General features: G+C 32.5%; 1 protein-coding gene across 1 annotated transcript; it reads left to right on the top strand.

Moving 5' to 3' along the window:
• The first annotated feature begins 668 nt into the window (after positions 1–668).
• On the top strand, positions 669–2,552 carry LOC126749492 (charged multivesicular body protein 2a-like). Its single transcript, XM_050459186.1, has 5 exons — positions 669–1,031; positions 1,571–1,715; positions 1,804–1,969; positions 2,022–2,152; positions 2,239–2,552. The coding sequence occupies exons 1-5, from the start codon at positions 864–866 to the stop codon at positions 2,307–2,309; spliced, it is 681 nt and encodes a 226-aa protein (XP_050315143.1). The 5' UTR covers positions 669–863; the 3' UTR covers positions 2,310–2,552.
• Positions 2,553–19,746: the final 17,194 nt, after the last annotated feature.

Below are 19,746 nucleotides of genomic sequence, written 5' to 3'. Positions count from 1 at the left end.
GAAATATTTCATTGGAGAGGTCTTTTAATTATTTTATCATTGTTTATTGTAAAAAACCGATTCCAAGCGGTCTATCGGTAATTACCGTTCCTAAATGGTATTAACCAAACACGTCCAAGCGGTTATAGTGATACGTGACGTCACCAATTAGTCCTTTATAAGTCATCAATTTGGAACAGTAATTACTCACGTCCGGAGCTGTTTTCTAAACGTCAAATGTCAAACATATTGAAATAAGTGCGGGAAAAAATTAAAAAAACAACAAATTATTTCCTTTTTGAAAATGACACAAAATTTATTATAGCTAATAAGTTTTCTTTTTTGATATTTATGTTTAAGAACTAATTACACTATTACTGGCGTCTGGGGTATTATTTAAAAACAAACAAAATTATGATAGTGACAGCTGACAAATTACGAAGTTACTTCAACCAAACACGTCCAAGCGGACATCAAGCGTGAACCAAGGGCTTAACTGCGGTTAAAACCGATAGATCGCTTGGAATCGGTTAATATGTATTAAAATTTTAAAATATTACCAGTTAGTTTGAATGTTCATAGATATATCCATAAATTTGTGTGATGGTATTGGCAACTCTGTTGGTGCCCTATTGGTCGAATGCAGTGACAGCCATCACACGTCACTGTCATGTCAGTTTTGACATTAACATTTCATAAAAATATAAACATTTTGTCAAGAGAAAAATAATAAAAATATGAGTCATATTTAGTAATAAATTTTACTGCTCAGCTAATAACAATAAGAATATTAAAACTGCAACTTCGTAGTAAAATAGAGCACTTACAAAATAATCTCGGCACTTCTAGTGTGTTGCCCCTAGATAAATAAATAAATTATAAAAATGGAGTGGCTATTTGGAAAAAAGTTAACACCCGAAGAAATGCTTCGCAAAAACCAAAGGGCCTTGAACAAGGCCATGAGAGACTTGGACAGAGAAAAGCAAAAAATGGAACAGCAAGAGAAAAAAGTCATTAATGATATAAAGAAGCTGGCTAAAGAGGGTCAAATGGTAAGCATCCAAATTAAGATTCCTAGTTCTCCACTTGAAAATTACAGGTTCTCGTTTGACTATATCTGTGCCCTAAACTGTATACAAAACCAGAAATGTATTAAACTATATTAATATCAACATTCAGGTTCTAAAATCAACTATTAATATAAAGGTGGCAATACTGCATGACATTATGGCATTTTCTTATCTGTTCTTTAATAATATTCATAATGTATAAGCCTTGCAAGCATTCAGTTTTGAAATTGAGCAAACTCACGATTTTCATTACTCAACCGCATTCACAAACCTTTCAGTTTTAGCTACTATTCTACTGTTACATTCCAGGTATCTCCCTGGAAAAGAGCTGCATCATATGATATATTTAGCAAAGTTTTAGTTGTTTAAGCATTTAATGTTCTATATACTATTAGTTTTATATGGTACCAATTAGGGAGTTTGATCTTGTTATTTGTTACATTTCTGAATTTCTTGTGTTATCTATCAGTATGTCAATAATTGGCTTATTATTAGGATGTGTTACCTGTTGTTTATTTCAGGATGCTGTTAAAATTATGGCAAGAGACTTGGTAAGAACCAGACGCTACGTCAAGAAATTCATGCTCATGAAAGCCAACATTCAGGCTGTTTCTTTGAAAATTCAAACTTTACGCTCTCAAAATGCCATGGCGCAAGCAATGAAAGGTATTGTTGTAACTTGTTAGTGAGATCAAGTTTATTTTATCTAACTTCTTGATTAAGTCTTTAAAATTATACTCTCGTTGACTTGTAGGAGTCACTAGAGCTATGGCAAGCATGAACAGGCAATTAAACCTTCCACAAATCCAAAGGATATTGCAAGAGTTTGAGAAACAATCAGAAATCATGGACATGAAAGAGGAAATTATGAATGATGCAATTGATGATGCTATGGAAGGGGATGACGATGAAGAAGAAAGGTTTGACACACATAAGACAATAAATTTTAATTATAATGTAATTGTTTTGTAGTGATGCAGTCGTAAATCAAGTGCTGGATGAACTAGGCCTTCAATTAACCGATACATTATCCGGTTTGCCTCAGACAGCTGGAGCACTACCGGCAGGCAGTAAGCAACCCGCTGCAGCAGCAGCAGTTGCAGGTAAGTGTTACTTTTTTATTATTTATATAATGATAATAAATGAGCAGAAAAATGTCTTAGTGGTCTTAAGTTAATGTTTGTTTCAGGTGGTAACGGTGGGGTCTCAGATGCGGATGCTGATCTTCAAGCGAGACTAGATAATTTAAGGAGAGAGTGATGTTATTAAAAAAGATATACTGTTATTTAATGCTTGCTTGTATTCTAAATATATTGTTATATAAAATTAAACAAAAAAGTCAAATACACAATTTCTTACTACATGTTACAATGTATTACAGATTATTGTTCTAAACAAAAATATATATATTTAGGGGCTTCAGTTTATTTTTTATAATTTTTTTTTCTGTAGAGTATAGATTTTTACACTTGATGCCTAAAAATATACAAACTAAGGAATTAATGTGGCTTTTGATTTCTCGAATCCATCATTATTGTAACATAATGGTGATACGCAGATTCCCCTTATAGTTTCCAAGATTCCCATACAGATGGCCCTGTGGTTAAGGTCGCCATCTAGAAGGCTGGGGAACCGTAGCGACATCTCTCAGAGGATACTTGAACAACATCCTTTTATTCTAATAACCAAGATGGCGCCAAAGACACTCCAATTTAAAACCAAGGGAAACGTTTACATCAGAGATTTTCGTGAACTGATTGAACAAAAAAAAAGAGTCTTTCTGTAATAAGATTAAGAGCTCATCTGACTTATTTGTTATCGCCGCCCCATCTGACACCCTTAACGCGTGTAATGACACCCTACACACAATTGAATTTCACACGTGTCACTATTGTATTCCGACCCCCGTGAAATTGGGATCGGATGTTCGATGGACCATTTAAACAACTACGTCGGTCTAGTGCCTGTTTTTTAGTAATTTGACTTAGGTCTCTACTGGGGGGGTGTAGGCAATGGTTATTGTATTGTTTCCGACTTTTATATGATAAAACATGCATGGTTCAAACAGAACCAGTAACTGTCGCATGCGCAGATTCGTTATAACTATGCAACTGTGAAGGTCAAGTCAAGGCTATTATAAATATTTAGGTTTTTATGATTATAAATGTAAATATACATAATGCTTCATTTATGTAATTGTGACTAAAGGTCGAACTAATATATTGTATTAACATCACTAAATAATAAAATGAAATGAAAACGCAGTTACCCCTCGTAAGTAATTCAGAGCACTTATTTATTAATTTAACAATAAAAACAAAGAAAAATAATTTAAATATCGTAACCGGTGCATAAAGAAAAATAAAAACAACAATACATAACCTAAAAAGTTACAATGACATTGACGTTCGTCGAATGGGTTATGGGTGTACCACGGTGATGCCATATTTCCGCTTTTTTTTTTCAAAAAAATAATATTTCAGTTTTGAGAATATCAAAACGATTATTTTCTTTTGAGGCGATTCATAATTTAAAGCGAAATTTTAAGATGATATAAACAATATGAGTAATAGCGGAAAAGTTGCTCCGAATAAATGGCAACGTCGGAAAAATCTGGTGTCAATAACACTGTTAAAATCGAATTCCTTACAGTGAGTGAATTAAATTTTAAACTTTCAGAATGTTTTTTATACTTATAGATAATAATTTTTCGATCAAAAAATATACATAAAATAAACAAAACAATAATTAACCTAAATATTTGACATTGGCAGTTGACGTTTGCACGAATAGGTAATAATCGCGGTGTTGTCATACTTCTCAAATCATTTAATTTTTTACTAGAAAAGGCAACGTGGGAACACTTTGCTATTCTCATATTGGCAATAGCACTGTCAAAGTCCATGACGTTTGAATTAAATTTCAACAGTTCAGAAAGATTTTTAAATTTACAATAATATATATAAGATAAACAACACAATAATTAACCTAAAAATCTTACATTCACAATTCTAATCGGTTATTAAAGTTATTAAGTCCTAATAGGTTATTACCGCGGTGATATCATATTTCCATATCATTGAATTTTTCTCGAAAAGGCAACGTCGGAACACTTAGCTCTTATCGTATCGGCAATAGCACTGTCAAATGTCAAACTGGATAACGTTAGAATTAAATTTCAATATTTCAGAAAGTAGTACTAAAGTACGTAAAAGTAAGTAAGTAAACTATAAACTTTAGACAAGTGGACCTTTTTTGTTTCGGAAATACGAGAAAATAAAATTATTCGGTCAGTTGTTGTTAACAGGGTAGCACAAGTTATTTACCGAAATAGTGCATTAAATGGCGCCCTCTAGAGGTTTGGCCATTAAAAGTAACAGAGCCTTATTGTTTCTCATACCTTACAAATTACCATACAAAAAACCTTCCTATATCCAAACCAAAACCTGAAATAAGGAAAAATAGAAAATAAAATTGTAACTTTGACACCCTGTATCTTGTAAACTATCAACTTTTGAACTAAGGTATGTTTGGGTCAATTCACATTTTTTTTTGGTCCGCAGTTTGGATATTCTTTAATCTTTTGCAGACACCTTGTATATAAAAGAAGACAATAATTAACCTAAAAATTTGACAGTTGACGTTTGTCCGATTAGGCTACCACCGCCGTGATACCATATTTTCCTAATCAATGCAATATTTTTCTCAAAAAACCTGTTGTTTTTTTAATTTCTGATTTTTATTCCAGAATATTCTTAATTCAAAGCGGAATTGTAAGAATTTAAAGACATACCTGGCGAAATACGAACATCGGTAATCAACGAACGGCAACGTCGGAACACTTTGTTATTATCGTCGGCAATATCACTGTCAAAATTGTCAAGCTTCATGACGTTTCAATTAAATTCCTATATTAGGAGCTTGGCGGTTACCAAAATCAAATTCCATATAGTTTGTGAATTAAATTATAAAGTTTTTTAGACTTACAGACCATAAAAATCACATTAATAATTAATTATTTAATATAAAGTAAACAAAACAATAAATTAACCTAAAAATTTGACATTGACGTTTGTCTGATTAGGCTACCACCGCCGTGATACCATATTTCCCAAATCATTTAATTTTCCCTTAAAATTTGTTGTTTAAAAATCGAAAATTGCAATTTGTTCATATAAAATTCGCAACTTTTATTCCATTATTTACTCCTAATTTAAAACGGCAATGTAAGAAATTAAATATAAACATAACTGGCGAAACACGAAAATCGGTTATAAAGAAGGGCAAGGTCAGAACTGTCAAATGTCAAATGCCATGACGTTTGAATTAAATTTCAGTTATTTTTCAAATTTTTAGGGCCTAACGATACAATTTATTTAATTAAAAGCTATTTATGACTTAAAAAAGCCCTACTCATGAAATACCTAAGTCTGCTAGGAATTTAATCAATTAATAGTTTGATGAGTAAGTACATACATATATAATTGTCGACAAACTTTAGAAATTCGCCGTATATAAGACCCCTAACACACATCAGACCTACACTGCTAAAAACAATATTATATAAAAAATAATTAGGGAAGTAATCCGTATTATTTTGAGTGGTGTTCTCACTCCCCCATTTAAACACCTGTTTTATCCCTCTCTCTCGTAGCCCCCGGGAATCTGGGCGATAACAAATCATGCCCGGATAATCCCTTAAACGACCCAGTGTCACCCTGACAAAGGGGGATGTGCCGCGACCAATTATAAAACCACCCCTTTTATACTATATCAGATCTTAAGGAGTTTTTAAATCAGTTCTATAGTACAATTTTTCCATGTTTCATTTTCTTTCTGAGTTTTCGTATATACATACATATTATATTTATATACAATTTAGGTATGTCCTTTTCAGCATATGTTCAAGATTAGTTCATGGGGAGGGGTGGCAAACGAGGGTGGAGTGTTTGCCTAAAATATTATTTTTTAAGTTTTAGGTGTCATTTATCTTTTTATATTTTGACACCTTAAGCCCTTGTAAATGACTGGCCAACAATTCAGGGAGGAACATGGCATGTTGTATTGTTGCCTGGGATTATACTGGATATATAGAAGAACCTTTGATTTATTTGGATGCATATGTTACTGCATAAGTTGCAGATGCTTATATGTTTTTATTTTAATACATAATGAATCAAAAAAATGTACGGAATGTATTGGCAAACACTTGAAAATGTATAAAAACAAGTAAACATTACAACATAATATAACGTAAATTAAAAAATGTATATCAAAAATACCAAAAAGAAAAGTTCCAATTTAATCTCCACTTTATCTTTCTTCCAATTAAAGCAAACATCATTTTATAGGTGCTTGGCAAATAAACCGAAAGTCATATTATACGTTTTAAGATTACATAAATGTTTGTGTATTTTTACAACAATAATGCATGAGGTTTTTAGTTTGAAACTTTTACGTGAAAATAGCAAAAACAGTCGCACGATAATTGGCAAATAACGTAGATATTTGCAGACCCATGTGGCGTCGAACCTGTAAGCGTTCAAATTAAATAAGCGGCCTCCGGGAACATCTGGGGCCCTTTCGCAGTAAATCTGCATCCCCCGGGAATATCGCTCCAGAAGCGAAAATATTTTTCTTATTCGTTTTCGTCTATTTGCTATATATTAGCTTATATAAAGGGGTTATAAAAGAACAGGGGTTATATGAAGAAAACCTATAATGATCAAACTTTATACTACTTTTGGCTTCATATGGCAACAATTAAAAATTCACTCACGCTGTTGTCAAGGCTAGTATAACGTGACAGGTGGACAGTCAGTTAATTAAAGTTTGCGGCTGATTACTGGGGAAATTATTTCCCGGATCACTTTATAATATAAACAATATTTATAGCATAGCTTTTCCTGAATATAATGCAATTTATTTTATGTTTCTATGTTTATTATTTATTGAGTTATTTAGGTTTTAGTGAGAGTAAGTTCCCCAAGGTGTTCGAGAGATCGTCAACTAGACTAGGAGCCGGATAACTTGGACATTTTAAGCTGGACCATTTTACTGTCTATATAAAATTTCTAGAATAATATTGTCTTAATACAACGCAATTTATTTCATGTTTTTATGTTTATTAGTTATTGAGTTATTTTAGATTTAGTGGGAGTAAGTTGACTAAGGATATCGAGAGACCGTCAACTGGAGCCGAATAACTTAAAAACCTTAAGCTGGATTATTTTACTGTCTGTATAAAATTTGTAAAATAATATTGTTTTAATACAACGCAATTTATTTCATGTTTCTATGTTTATTAGTTATTGAGTTATTTAGGTTTTAGTGAGAGTAAATTCCCTAAGGTGTTCGAGAGACCGTCAACTGGACTTAGAGCCGCATAACTTGGAAATTTCAAGCTGGATCATTTTGCTGTCTATATAAAATTTCTAGAATAATATTGTCTAAATACAACATAATTTATGTCATGTTTTTATGTTTATTATTTATTGAGTTATTTTAGATTTAGTGGGAGTAAGTTAGTTAAAGAGTTCAAGAGACCGTCAATTGGACTTGGAGCCGAATAACTTAAAAACTTTAAGCTGGATCATTTTATATTCTTTATGAAATATGTAGAATAATATTGTCTTAATACAACGCAAATTATTTCATGTTTCTATGTTTATTACTTATTGAGTTATTTAGATTTTAGTGAGAGTAAGTTACCTAAGGTGTTCGAGAGAACCACAACTGGATTTGGAGCCGGATAACTTGGAAATTTTAAGCTGGATCATTTTACTGTCTATATAAAATTTGTAGAATAATATTGTCTTAATACAAGGCAATTTATTTTAAGTTTCTATCTTTATTAGTAATTGAGTTATTTTAGTTTTAATTGGAGTAAGTTGGCTAAGGATTTCGAGAGACCGTCAACTGGACTTGGAGCCGAATAACTTAAAACCCTTAAGCTGGATTATTTTACTGTCTATATAAAATTTGTAGAATAATATTGTTTTAATACAACGCAATTTATTTTATGTTTTTATGTTTATTAGTTATTGAGTTATTCAGATTTTAGTGAGAGTAAGTTACCTAAGGTGTTCAAGAGACCCGCAACTGGACTTAGGGCGGAATAACTTGGAAAAACCATAACTGGATCGTTTAAATTTTTAACAAAATTTATAACACAATCTTCCTTTAATAAAAAGCAATTTGTTTCATGTCTCTGTTTTTAATAGTCTTTCCGTTATTTTAGTTTTAGTGAGAGTAAGTTGTCTAAGGTGCGAGACATCCCCAATTGTACTTGGAGCTGTATAACTTGGAAAATCTTCCTGGATCATTTTACACTCTTAATAGAATTTGTAGCACAATGTTCCCTTAATAAAATGCAATTTGTTTCATGTCTCTATTTTCAATAGTTTTTGAGTTATTTAAATTTTAGTAAGAATAAGTCGGCTAAAAAACATCGTCAGTTACCTCCTGCTACAAAAACCTGGATAACTCATAAACCACTGGATAAATTAGTTTGGAACTGAAACAAAATTTCTTAAGAAAGCTTTGATGAATCAAATGCTTTTTGTTTCATTTAAGTATCTTCAATGGGTCCGGCGAAATTTCGCTTTATGTGAGGTTAGGTTGAATTAACATCACCTCTTCCTATAAAAACCTCTGGATAACTGAAAAACTCTTGGATAAATTAATTTGGGACCAAAACAACATTTCTTAAAAAAACCTTTGATCAATCAAATGCTTTTTATTTAATTTGAGGATCTTTACTTATTATAGAGGTATCTTGCTTTTTATGAGGTTAGGTTGGATTAACATCAGTCACCTCCTCTTACAAAAACCTGGATAACTCAAAAACTTATGGATGAATTAATTTAGAACCAAAACAACATTTTTAGAAAAATATTGTCTTAATACCATGCAATTTATTTCATGTTTCTATTTTTAATAGTTTTTCAGTTATTTAAGTTTTAGCTAGAGTAAGTCGGCTAAGAAACATCGTCGGTCACCTCCTGCTACAAAAACCTGGATAACTCATAAACTACTGGATAAATTAATTTGGGGCTGAAACAACATTTCTTAAGAAGGCTTTGATGAATCAAATGCTTTTTGTTTCATTTAAGTATCTTGAATGGGTCTGGCGAAATTTCGCTTTATGTAAGGTTAGGTTGAATTAACATCACTTCCTCCTACAAAAACCTGAATAACTCAAAAACTACTAAATGAATTAATTTGGGACCAAGACGACATTTTTAGAACAATAATCTCTTAATACCATGCAATTCATTTCATGTTTGTATTTCTAACGGTCTTTGAGTTATTTTAGTGGGATTGAGTTGGCTATAAGGAATTCGCTAGACCGTCAACTCGATTTGGATTCAGCTCCAAACTTAAAAACTTTTTTATGGATCATTTTTCACTTTTATTAAAATTTTTGACAAAATATTCCTTTAATAAAATGCAATTTGTTTCATGTCTCTATCTTTAATAGTTTATGAGTTATTTGAGTTTTAGTAAGAGTAAGTCGGCTAAGAAACATCGTTCGAGAGACCGTCAACTTGACTCGGAACTTTATAATTTTTAGCTTGAACATTTACACTCTTAAATAGGATTAATAAATAGTCCAATGTTTCCCTAATGCGATGCAATGCAATTGGTGTCACCGTTTTACCCATTTAAGATATATTTTATATAAGTTTTATTAGAATTATGTAATTAATTGCTGAGGCCAATCGTTTGATAACACATCAACTGGACTTGAAGCCTGAATAATTTGGATATTATTAATTGACACATTTTACGCTACATTTGTAGTACAATATTTCCCTAATATAGGGCTACTATAGTTTCACCTTTTTATCTTCAATAGTTTTAGAGATATTTGGCGTTTACTGGGAGAGTCAGTAAGACAAACTTGCTTAAAAACAAAAATTTATTTACAAAGGTTACAATACTATACAAAAAAGCCGTGACTAGACTATATGACTAGATATAGATAGAAGCATATAGAGGAACATTTTTTTAAGACTTCAATACGTGATTCAAATAAGCAATGTAACAAATGGCGAGCCGTAAAATCTCGATTTTGGAAAGTTTCTTATCGGGTGGTAGGGTGGGCAGGAGTTTTCTGAGTTCGGCGAACGCCACATTGAAAGCCTCCACGCGGATCCTTTCTCTTGTAGCGTGCGCAGTTCGGTACTTCTGAGTCGCCCTTCTGCGCCTCCTGCGCTCTTCTCTGCTCAGCATCGACATGTCGCTGGTTTTCTCTCTGGAATTAATTGATTTTCGGTTCACAGATGGCGTGCCGGCGGAAGTTCTACTTACTTTTTTTTAGTAACGACGTTATTACAAGACGTGATCGTCTGCAAAACTTCCCGGTTTTCGTTCATCATGTCATTATCGCTCGAGTTGGAGTTGGAGTGCTGCCAAAACTGTAGGACCTTAATTTTGGCAAATCTAGAAAAATTAATGTTGTTTTATTCAGAAGGTGCATAATTAATAGACCTATAGGTTTAGACGTTTCACTTTTGAAATGGCGGATGGGCGCCATCTTGTGGAGAAAAAAATTGAGTAGGTATTACTTTAAAGGTACTTCAATTCAATATCGGTTTCATTCAATAATCAACTTGTAACAACGTTATTTTCCCACAGATAAGCGTTCACCCCCCCCCCCAAGACCGCGCTTATCAAATTATAATTTTCCCCATGATTGATCGCGTAGTAATTCGGGGGTGTTAACTTGACGCACGTGCCCTTCACCCCTCGGGACTACGTTCGATTCTACATATACGTAAGTGGCCCCATATTTTTCGCATTTTCCTGAATTATTTAGCTGGTGTATCGGTTTCGGGTGTCAACGGTTATGAAATTATGGCTTATTGGGTTATCCATAAAACATAAGACGCAGATTTTTATGGTGAATTCAAGGTGAAATTTTCGATTTTTCATATATCCTCCTGGGACCTAGCGTCCATTTAAATGGACATGCCAGTTTTATGTTTCCAGTTTCCAGTTAGACAAGCTTACCCCTATAATTCAGTTAGAGCCTATTTGTTCAACAATCAGAATTTGTTTAATCGTTTTTTAAAGTTCAACAGCGAAGTGTTTGAAAATGACGGTGAAAATAGGTTTATAGTTTTAGCCGCACAATATGAAAATGATCTTTTAAATATTTCTTTTCGATGTCTAGGTATGGACACTTTATCATTAAAACGCAAAGGTCGATTACAAACATCAACTCTAAATTCATGTTTCTCAAAAAGATATCCTGGTTTTTTTGTTTTAAGAATTTTAAAGCAAAATGTATTCATGTGTAGTTTTCTACGATTGTACATGTTAAGCCATTTTGATTTACGTAAAAACGGTGAAATGTGTTCGTGTCTACGGACGCCATAAATTAAACGTAAACATGCATTTTATAATTTTTGAATCCTTCTAGATTCAAAACTATCAAGACAAGGCCCATAAATAACATCACAGTGATTGAAATGGCTTAGCACTAACGAAACACATAGCAATAATTTAATATCTTTTTGTAAAAAATGACGACTAGAATAAATAAGACGGAGAGTTGAATAAGCTTTTTTCAATTTTGAAGTTATATGTTCCCAATACCGCAAATCACTATCTATTTCCAATCTCAAACTCTTGGCATGTTTTACACAAGGTATATTCACATTGTCAATTTTAAGACTTAGGCGCTCCTGGGCAACTTTTTTTGACACTTCATTACCAAAAATAATAAAATTTGATTTGGCAGGATTAATTTTTAAATTATGATCAGCGGAGGTTTGACAAACTCTCTGAAGGTCAAGGTTTATATTCTCGTTAGTAATGTCGACTTCACGTATATTAAAAGAATAGTAGAGCTGAGTATCATCAGCGTAAAGATGGTAATTGCAAAACTGAAGACTGTCAACAAAATTACAAGTATAAATTGTATAAAGGAGAGGACCCAATATGCTTCCTTGTGGTACCCCAGTAATAACTTGAAGACAGTCAGAAAGCCTGTCCCGATACATAACCTGCTGTGATCTATTTGCAAGGTATGATCTAATAAGCCGTGCAGATGACATACTAAAACCAATGTAATGCAAAATTGCTATGAGAATATGATGATTTATCATATCAAAAGCCTTACTATAGTCCAATAGGATTAAAGCTTGCTTTCCCGTCATCAACCGACTTAATCAGATCATCTGTAACAGCTGCCATTGCGGAGGAGCAGCCAAATCCTGGGCGAAAACCAGATTGCTTTGAAGGAATGATATCAAACTCACCAATAAATGTTCTCACTTGACCTTCAAGTACCTTTTCGAAGATCTTCGACAGGGCGGAAGAATGCTTATAGAACGCAAATGATTAAATTCAGTTGGTTCATTAACTTTAGGTAAGGGAATTACATATGCATGCTTCCAACGCTGTGGAAAATAGCCAATTTCAATGCAGACATTAATAATATGCGTGATGTAAGGAATAATACGAGGGCAACAAAGTTGAATTAGGTGAGCATTTATTTGATCAGACCCAAAAGCTTTGCTTTTAATGTCATATATAATTTTAGTGACTTCTGCCTCTACTACCGGTTCAAAAGTTAATATATTTGTTATACCTTCCTTAATGTGAGTACTATAAAAGTGAATTAGATCATTATTTAACGGATGAGTAACCTGTGTTGGATTAGCGAAAAACGAATTTATATTGTTTAGGTTTTCAGTTAAATGTTTAGGAATTCTATTATTATTCTTTGATCCTGTTAAATTAAGTTTCTGCAGCTCTGCCCATTTTTCCTTCACAATTGAAATCAAAAATTTATCCCTCAAATAAGCCCTCTTCTCAGCTCTTATAGCCCAAGTTGTATAATTTCTCAATTCTTTGTAATAAGAAAAATGTGCTGGTAATTTTGATTTTTTATAACGTCTTAAGGCAGTGTTACGTAGGTTCTATAGGAGTTTAATATTTTCAGTTATCCATGGCGCATAATTTTGTTTATTGCTAGTTTTAAAGGTTTTTATGGGAGCATGAATATCAAAAAGGTTTAAAATAAGAGAATTCAGATATTCTAACTTATCATCCACGTTTGGCATATATAAAATTTCATCCCAAGGACATATAGACAAATCACGACTAAAATCATTTAAATTAATATTCTTTAAAGGTCTATACTTAATAGTTCTCGACTCACATGCTTCTTTTGGAGTATTTATTTCTAAATAGGTGGCAAAATGATCAGCAATCTGAACTGTACTAACGCCAGAAGATTTAACAATTTTTGAATTACAAAATATAAGATCAATTAGAGATGCAGAGCGGTTAGTAATTCTAGTAGATTCGTTTATAACTTGCGTTAATTCAAACACTTATGCAATATTTCATAAAATTTTCAATAAAATCATTAAAATCGTAAATTTTGGATCTTCGTTTCATAGACAGCTCCACTTGGTGGTGGAAGCTGTCTGCAGACATAAATGTATCTCCCGGCTCAAGATAATTAAAAGTTATGCTTTTAGCTGAAATTTCGTTTGAGTTTACCATTCTGATTAAAAAGGTAAACAGCGACCAATTTTTGTTTTGGCTAGCGCAATTGTCTAACCAAATAATAATATTTTCAGTGTTTCTATGAAACTTAAAAAATGAATAAAACGTACGTATTAAATCTTCTTTAGATCGCTTACTTACGGCTTTATGCGATACAACAGCAAATGGTTTATTGGTTTTAGTTATTTTTCCTAAGGGAACAAATGTTTCATTGTAGGCTATTAGACGTTTTAAGAAAATCGCAGTCTTGAACATATCCATTTTTGGTAGCATAACAATTTTTTGTAAATCTACAGAGACACATGTTGTATTACTATATGTTCTCTGTATAATTTTCGTGATTCACTAGCGCGATTTATATGCTTTTTCCAAAGTTGACAAGATTCGCACGAGTCTTCCAAGTTATCTTTATCATGCCCATGTAGCTTAAAATGGTCACATAAATCTCATTCTTCGTGCCCTAGTTTGTTGAAAGAAATGTGTTTTGTTTTTATTTTTTTTCGGTATGTTTCATATGAAATTTTTCTTTAAAATCCTTGTACATTAGTGTCACTATTAAGTCGCTGCTTAAGTATTGAACCTTTGGAGCGTGCTCTCTACGATAATGTGATACCTCTGGATGAAAAGACTCAATATGTTCGTTAATACCACTCTCGTCAATTTTTCTTTGGGAAGCCTTGCCTGAATTTCCATGTGGCAAGCAAAAGTGTCATTCGACATTTTGGTGTTTTTGATCATTGCCTTTCTTGTAACCAAGTGTAGTCAAAAAAAATATTTTGCATACAGGCACCAAATTGCCTATTTCATTTTTTAAGAAATACATAAACGTATTTTGCTTGATAAATGTATCACTTGTAACAGTTCTTCGTTTTACTCCTAATCTTGAACATGTGTTGAGTATAAATGCCTTTTGTTCATTTTTAGACAATTGCCAAAATTGACTATTTATTGATTTTCTTACTTCATTTGAAATAAGCGACGAACATTTTTTTCTTGCAGTTTTTGCAGCCAGGTAAGACTACATGATTTTCAGCACGTTTTTATGCTGCTTTTTCGAGTTTTGAGATCGGTATCAAATATCCTTCTTTTACAAAAAGTAGCCGTTTCTTAAAATAAATATTAACAGTTTTAAAATGTACTTAAAAATAACATGTTTAACTAGGTACCTTTTTGATTTGAATCTTTAACCTAAACCCTAGAAGATAGATGATTTAGAGGAATATCTTCACTATTCGTATCATGGTCATGTTCACTTTCAAGATTTTTATTGACAAATTGAACAATCACCTGAAAATATTTTAACTGCAACTGCGTACTTAATGTCAGCACTTGCCGCCTAATTATTAAGCATGTTGCAGATACGGCTAAACAATTTTAGAGATTAATACAGATTTTATTTTAGATACGGCCTTATAACTTTGTAAGGAGATGAATTAAGTAACAAGAAAAATGTTGATACCAAAAACTCGATTTTTGAATTTTCTGTAGATACCCGCCTTTTTATTGTGCACGGCAGTATACCTACTATCTGTTTTTCTCTTTCCCTAATTAATCGATCTATTATAAATATTTATTAAATTAGTCAAAAATTTTTAATTTTAATTATTCATGATGAATTTTCTACGTGAGAAACGCAGAAAGTGGTCTAACTCCCTTAAAGTAGAAATTTAGAAAATTGATATTTTGCATCTGGATGAATTAAAAAATCACAGTAACATATTCTTTACTTTTTTGTACATATTTATAATAACCCTGTACTAAAATTTCATATGGTAAACATTTTTACTGATTGCGCCCATTAATTACATTTTTGCCGCCCAATGTCATTCTTCCAGTAAGTTTTTTTCAAAAACATAGCGGAAAAGTGGTATAACTTGGAGAGTTCTATCACTTTTCCTCGTAAAAGTTAACCAAATTTCACAAAACTGATGAACCAAAGAAAAATAATAGCTCTAGTATGTTTACTATGATATCTATTACTGATAAAAGTGTTCAAAAAATATAGAGCTTGAAGAGCAAAACATTACTACCACTTATCTTACATAACGAGAGTAAGAACAAGTTATTAAACAAATTAATCTTCATCAGAATCGAATAATGGACCACTGTCAACAGCATCTTCTTTTGTCAGTAAGTCCAGGAAGAACTGATGCTGAATCGGGGAAATCCACTGAAGAAGTTCTATCATATCTTTTTTCTTAGCTACAGTAATTGATCTACACACTACGTACCATAACACTAAAAAAAACCTAACTAAACAAGAAAAAGCGAGTTTAATATAGGACCTGGCGCGACATCGGAACAGCGTGGTGCCTGGACTTATACCACTATTCCAGCGAACGAATCCATTATGTTGAGAGGAATAACGTTAGGAAGCTCTTATCTTAGCTAAGTTAAAATTTTGTCTTATACCAGTTTTCGACTGAATATATTAGACCAGTAGAAACATAATTAATGGTATAAGTCAAAAATATATAGTCTCAAAAGGACAGATTCGAAAGAACGGGAAATCTAATGTATAAAAAAAAATATATAAAATGAGGTAAAAGTCCTGAAGGTCCATTTCCTAATCAAGAATCTTGTGAGAAAAATGCTATTTTCTGTAGCTAAATGATAGCTACCGCCATAAGATAAACAACATCTTACAGGTCATTTAATAGACTTTAAGTCGATATAAAAACCTTTAAAAAATATTATAGTTGCCTTAAATAAAAGCAGGTAAAAGTCCTGAACGTCCAATTTCATTGGAAAGGAATGTAATTCATTAGGAACTCTTGTAAGAAATATATTATTTTCTATACTCTCACGAGATGTGTTGTTATGAAATAAATAGCATCTTACAGGTCATTCAATAGACTTTAACTTGATATAAGAAACTAGAAAAAATATTAAAAGGGCTTAAAGTAAAATGAAGTAGAAGTCCTGAAGGTTCATTTTCTTAATCAAGAACTCTTGTAAGAAAAATGTTATTTTCATCCATTCAGGGCCTTATCTAGGGAGAAAATCTTATAACGTAAAATAAAATTGAAACGACTGGTAACTATAACTCTTTTTTTTTTTTAATTTACTTTTTAAAGTTTTAAAGGTGTCCAGGCTATAATTAGAGAAAAATATCCAGCAGCAATATATGTGCACTGTAGTGCTCATTCTTTAAATTTAGCTCTTGCCCATTTCTGTAAGGTTCAGAGTATCAGAAATTGTATTGAAACAATGAAATCTATTGCAAATTTTATAAAAATATCAGCTATGCGCACTGAGATATTAAAAAATTAAATTAAAGAACATGTTCCAAATAGTAAATGGAGTAAGTTAACATCCGTGTGTGAAACTCGGTGGGTGGAAAATCATGATGAACTAATTAGGTTTACTGAAGTTTTTAAACCCATTATTGAAACATTAGAAGAACTAAAACAAGTAAGAGACATCGAAACTTCTTCAAAAGCTTTGCAGTTCCTTCGAGCTATTATGACCAGTGAGTTTATTATCAGTATGTTAACAGCGTCCACTTTATTTGCTTTTACTCTACCGTTATGCAGCTGTGGATTTTGATCTATTTACCGCTGTTGAGCATGTGAATACTGTTTTTAGTCAGGCCAGGAATATGAGACTGAATATAAATCAAGAATTCAAAAATATTTATAAAAAATCTGAAGCTAATATAAAGTCTATAGATGATGAAGAATGCATAAAAATACCTAGAATAGTTTCACGACAGCAGAATCGTTCTAATGCCATGGTAGCTACTGCAGAGGAATATTTTCGAATGCAATTCCTTTTTTTGATCAATTTATAGAAGAACTGATGAAAATCTGCAAGATTTGCAAATCACGAAAAATCACTTTTATTGTTATATTGTCTAGTACCAAATATGTGCGAAGCACACATAGTAAAAATGGAAGACTTGTTACCATATGAGGAATTTTTGGACCTAGATACGTTATCTGCAGAACTACAGTTGTGGAAACAAAAATGGATTAAGCTGCCTCAAGCAGAAAGGCCAAAAAATGCTCTTGATGCATTATCAGCATGTAATCCATCTTTGTTTCCCAATATTCATACTCTGTTGCAAATTCTGGCTACGTTACCTGTATCTACAGCCTCATCAGAACGATCATTTTCATCGCTAAGGCGTTTAAAAGACTATTTGCGCAATTCAACTGGTCAGGAGCGGCTAACAGGACTATTGCCCTTTAAACTCTCACGAGATGTGTTATAATTGATACCGCAGAGGTCTTAAATCGTTTTGCGAGGGAAAAGCAAAGAAATATTCAGTTGTTATTATAATTACTATTTTTAAAATTTTAACGTTGTTAAATGTGTTTTTTAGTTTAAACTGGTATCTTTCCCCCCCCCCCCCAAAATTTTGGTCCAGATACGGCCCTGCATCCATTCATCGTAGCTTTCATATTAGTTGAGATATCGCATTTTTGGGCTCAAAAACGAGGTCAAAAAATGACTTTTTTCCGAATTTTCAAAGTGCTCTCATTCCCTTAGTTTTGCCCGAATCCGTTATCATAAATCCCTATTTTTAGGTTCCCATAAATTTGTGTATCGCCTATATAATTCAAGTTACTTCTCTGCAGTACACATGACAAAAAAACATTAATAATACTAAAAATTGCTTATTTATATCGTTCTAAATCCTGCTAGTTACGGGTACCAACCCGCCACCTTATGTCGACCCTGCATACTTTATTTAGAAATAGCTTAGTTTGTATTGTCATCATTTTTAGAACGTATAAATATAATGTAATAGACAAGAGCAATAACAATTAATATAGTAATCGATGTAGTCATTATCTATCAATCAAGTTAGTTGTAAGTTAGTTAGTCCCTGTTCTCAATAAATTTGTTTTTTAAAAAAGCAAATGCCGGTTGTTGTCCTTTAACTGGCGCAGTCGGTAGTTCGGTCTTTCCAATATTGGACAAAAATCGCCATATTTGGGTCCGTTTCTACGGTTTGAAGACCGCTACAATCCCTGGAAGCTGAAATAAGACCTGCAGAAACCTTCAAAGAACAAGAATCGTCGGAAGTACCTGCAGCGATCCAATTGAAGCAACCACCCGTTCAGCACCGGATTGAGAACAGCTGTAGTTTAGATCCTGGGAATACAAAAATCGATTCCTTTAGGAAATTAGGCTAAGAGACGAATGGAAATTTTGGCAAGAACCTTACTAATCCTCACCTTCGTTGGAAGAGAACTAGCCCTTCCCCAATTTCATAACCTCAACCAGAACCCTGGACTACTACCACTTAAACTCGGCAATGCCCAAAACACAGCAGACTATTGGTCTTTTGTACAAATTTTTGACGTAAGTGACATAATCCAAGAAACCAAATACCTAGAACAGACTTTTATAAAACTAAAAGAATCAATTCATAAATTCTTTGACAATAACTCCTTTTTAAACTCCTATAATCTAGTCAATTCGTTAAGTGCTAAAGTAAACTTACAAATTGAACAACTGAATCCCTTATTTAACAACCGAAACAAACGTGGACTTATTAACGGTTTAGGTTCCATTATAAAAACCATAACTGGTAATCTCGCACAAGAAGATGCTGAAAAATATGACAAAGCTATTTTGGAAATCTCTAATAACCAAAATTCGCAAAAAACGTTTATAAAAGAGCAAATAACCATATCTAAAAAATCTGTCGAACATTTCGAAAGCATAAGCAAAAATTTGTCACATAATTAACGTATTTTAGAAAATCGTGTAAAAAAACTAGAATTGGTGGTTAAACAAATGAATTTGAATAATACAAATACATACTCTTTCTTTTTAAGTGAAATACTTGTCTCTCAAGTGATAAATGCGTATCAAAATATATACGATATCCTGGATAACATCGAAATAGCGATTACATTCTCGAAATTAAATATATTTCACAACTCTATAATCGACACAAAAGAACTTCTAAATGAAATAAAATTAATTGGCCCTAACTTAAGTAAAACTAAGTTACCATTTGCAGCAACTTTAGAGAACATTTTACTATTCGAAAAAATTGTCGAAATTAAGGGTTATACAAAGGAAAACAAAATATTCTTTATAATAGAGGTACCTATAGTTGAACTTGAAAATTATGTACTATATCACCTCTACCCTTTGCCCGTACCCTTAAATTCCATTTACCAAATAATTATCCCTCAAAGTCAATACC

This window comes from Anthonomus grandis, unplaced genomic scaffold, assembly GCF_022605725.1.
Source record: "Anthonomus grandis grandis unplaced genomic scaffold, icAntGran1.3 ctg00000121.1___fragment_1, whole genome shotgun sequence".
NCBI classification, from domain to species: domain Eukaryota; kingdom Metazoa; phylum Arthropoda; class Insecta; order Coleoptera; family Curculionidae; genus Anthonomus; species Anthonomus grandis.
Note: the sequence above shows the minus strand (reverse complement) of the source record. Positions and strands in the feature narration are given on the sequence as shown.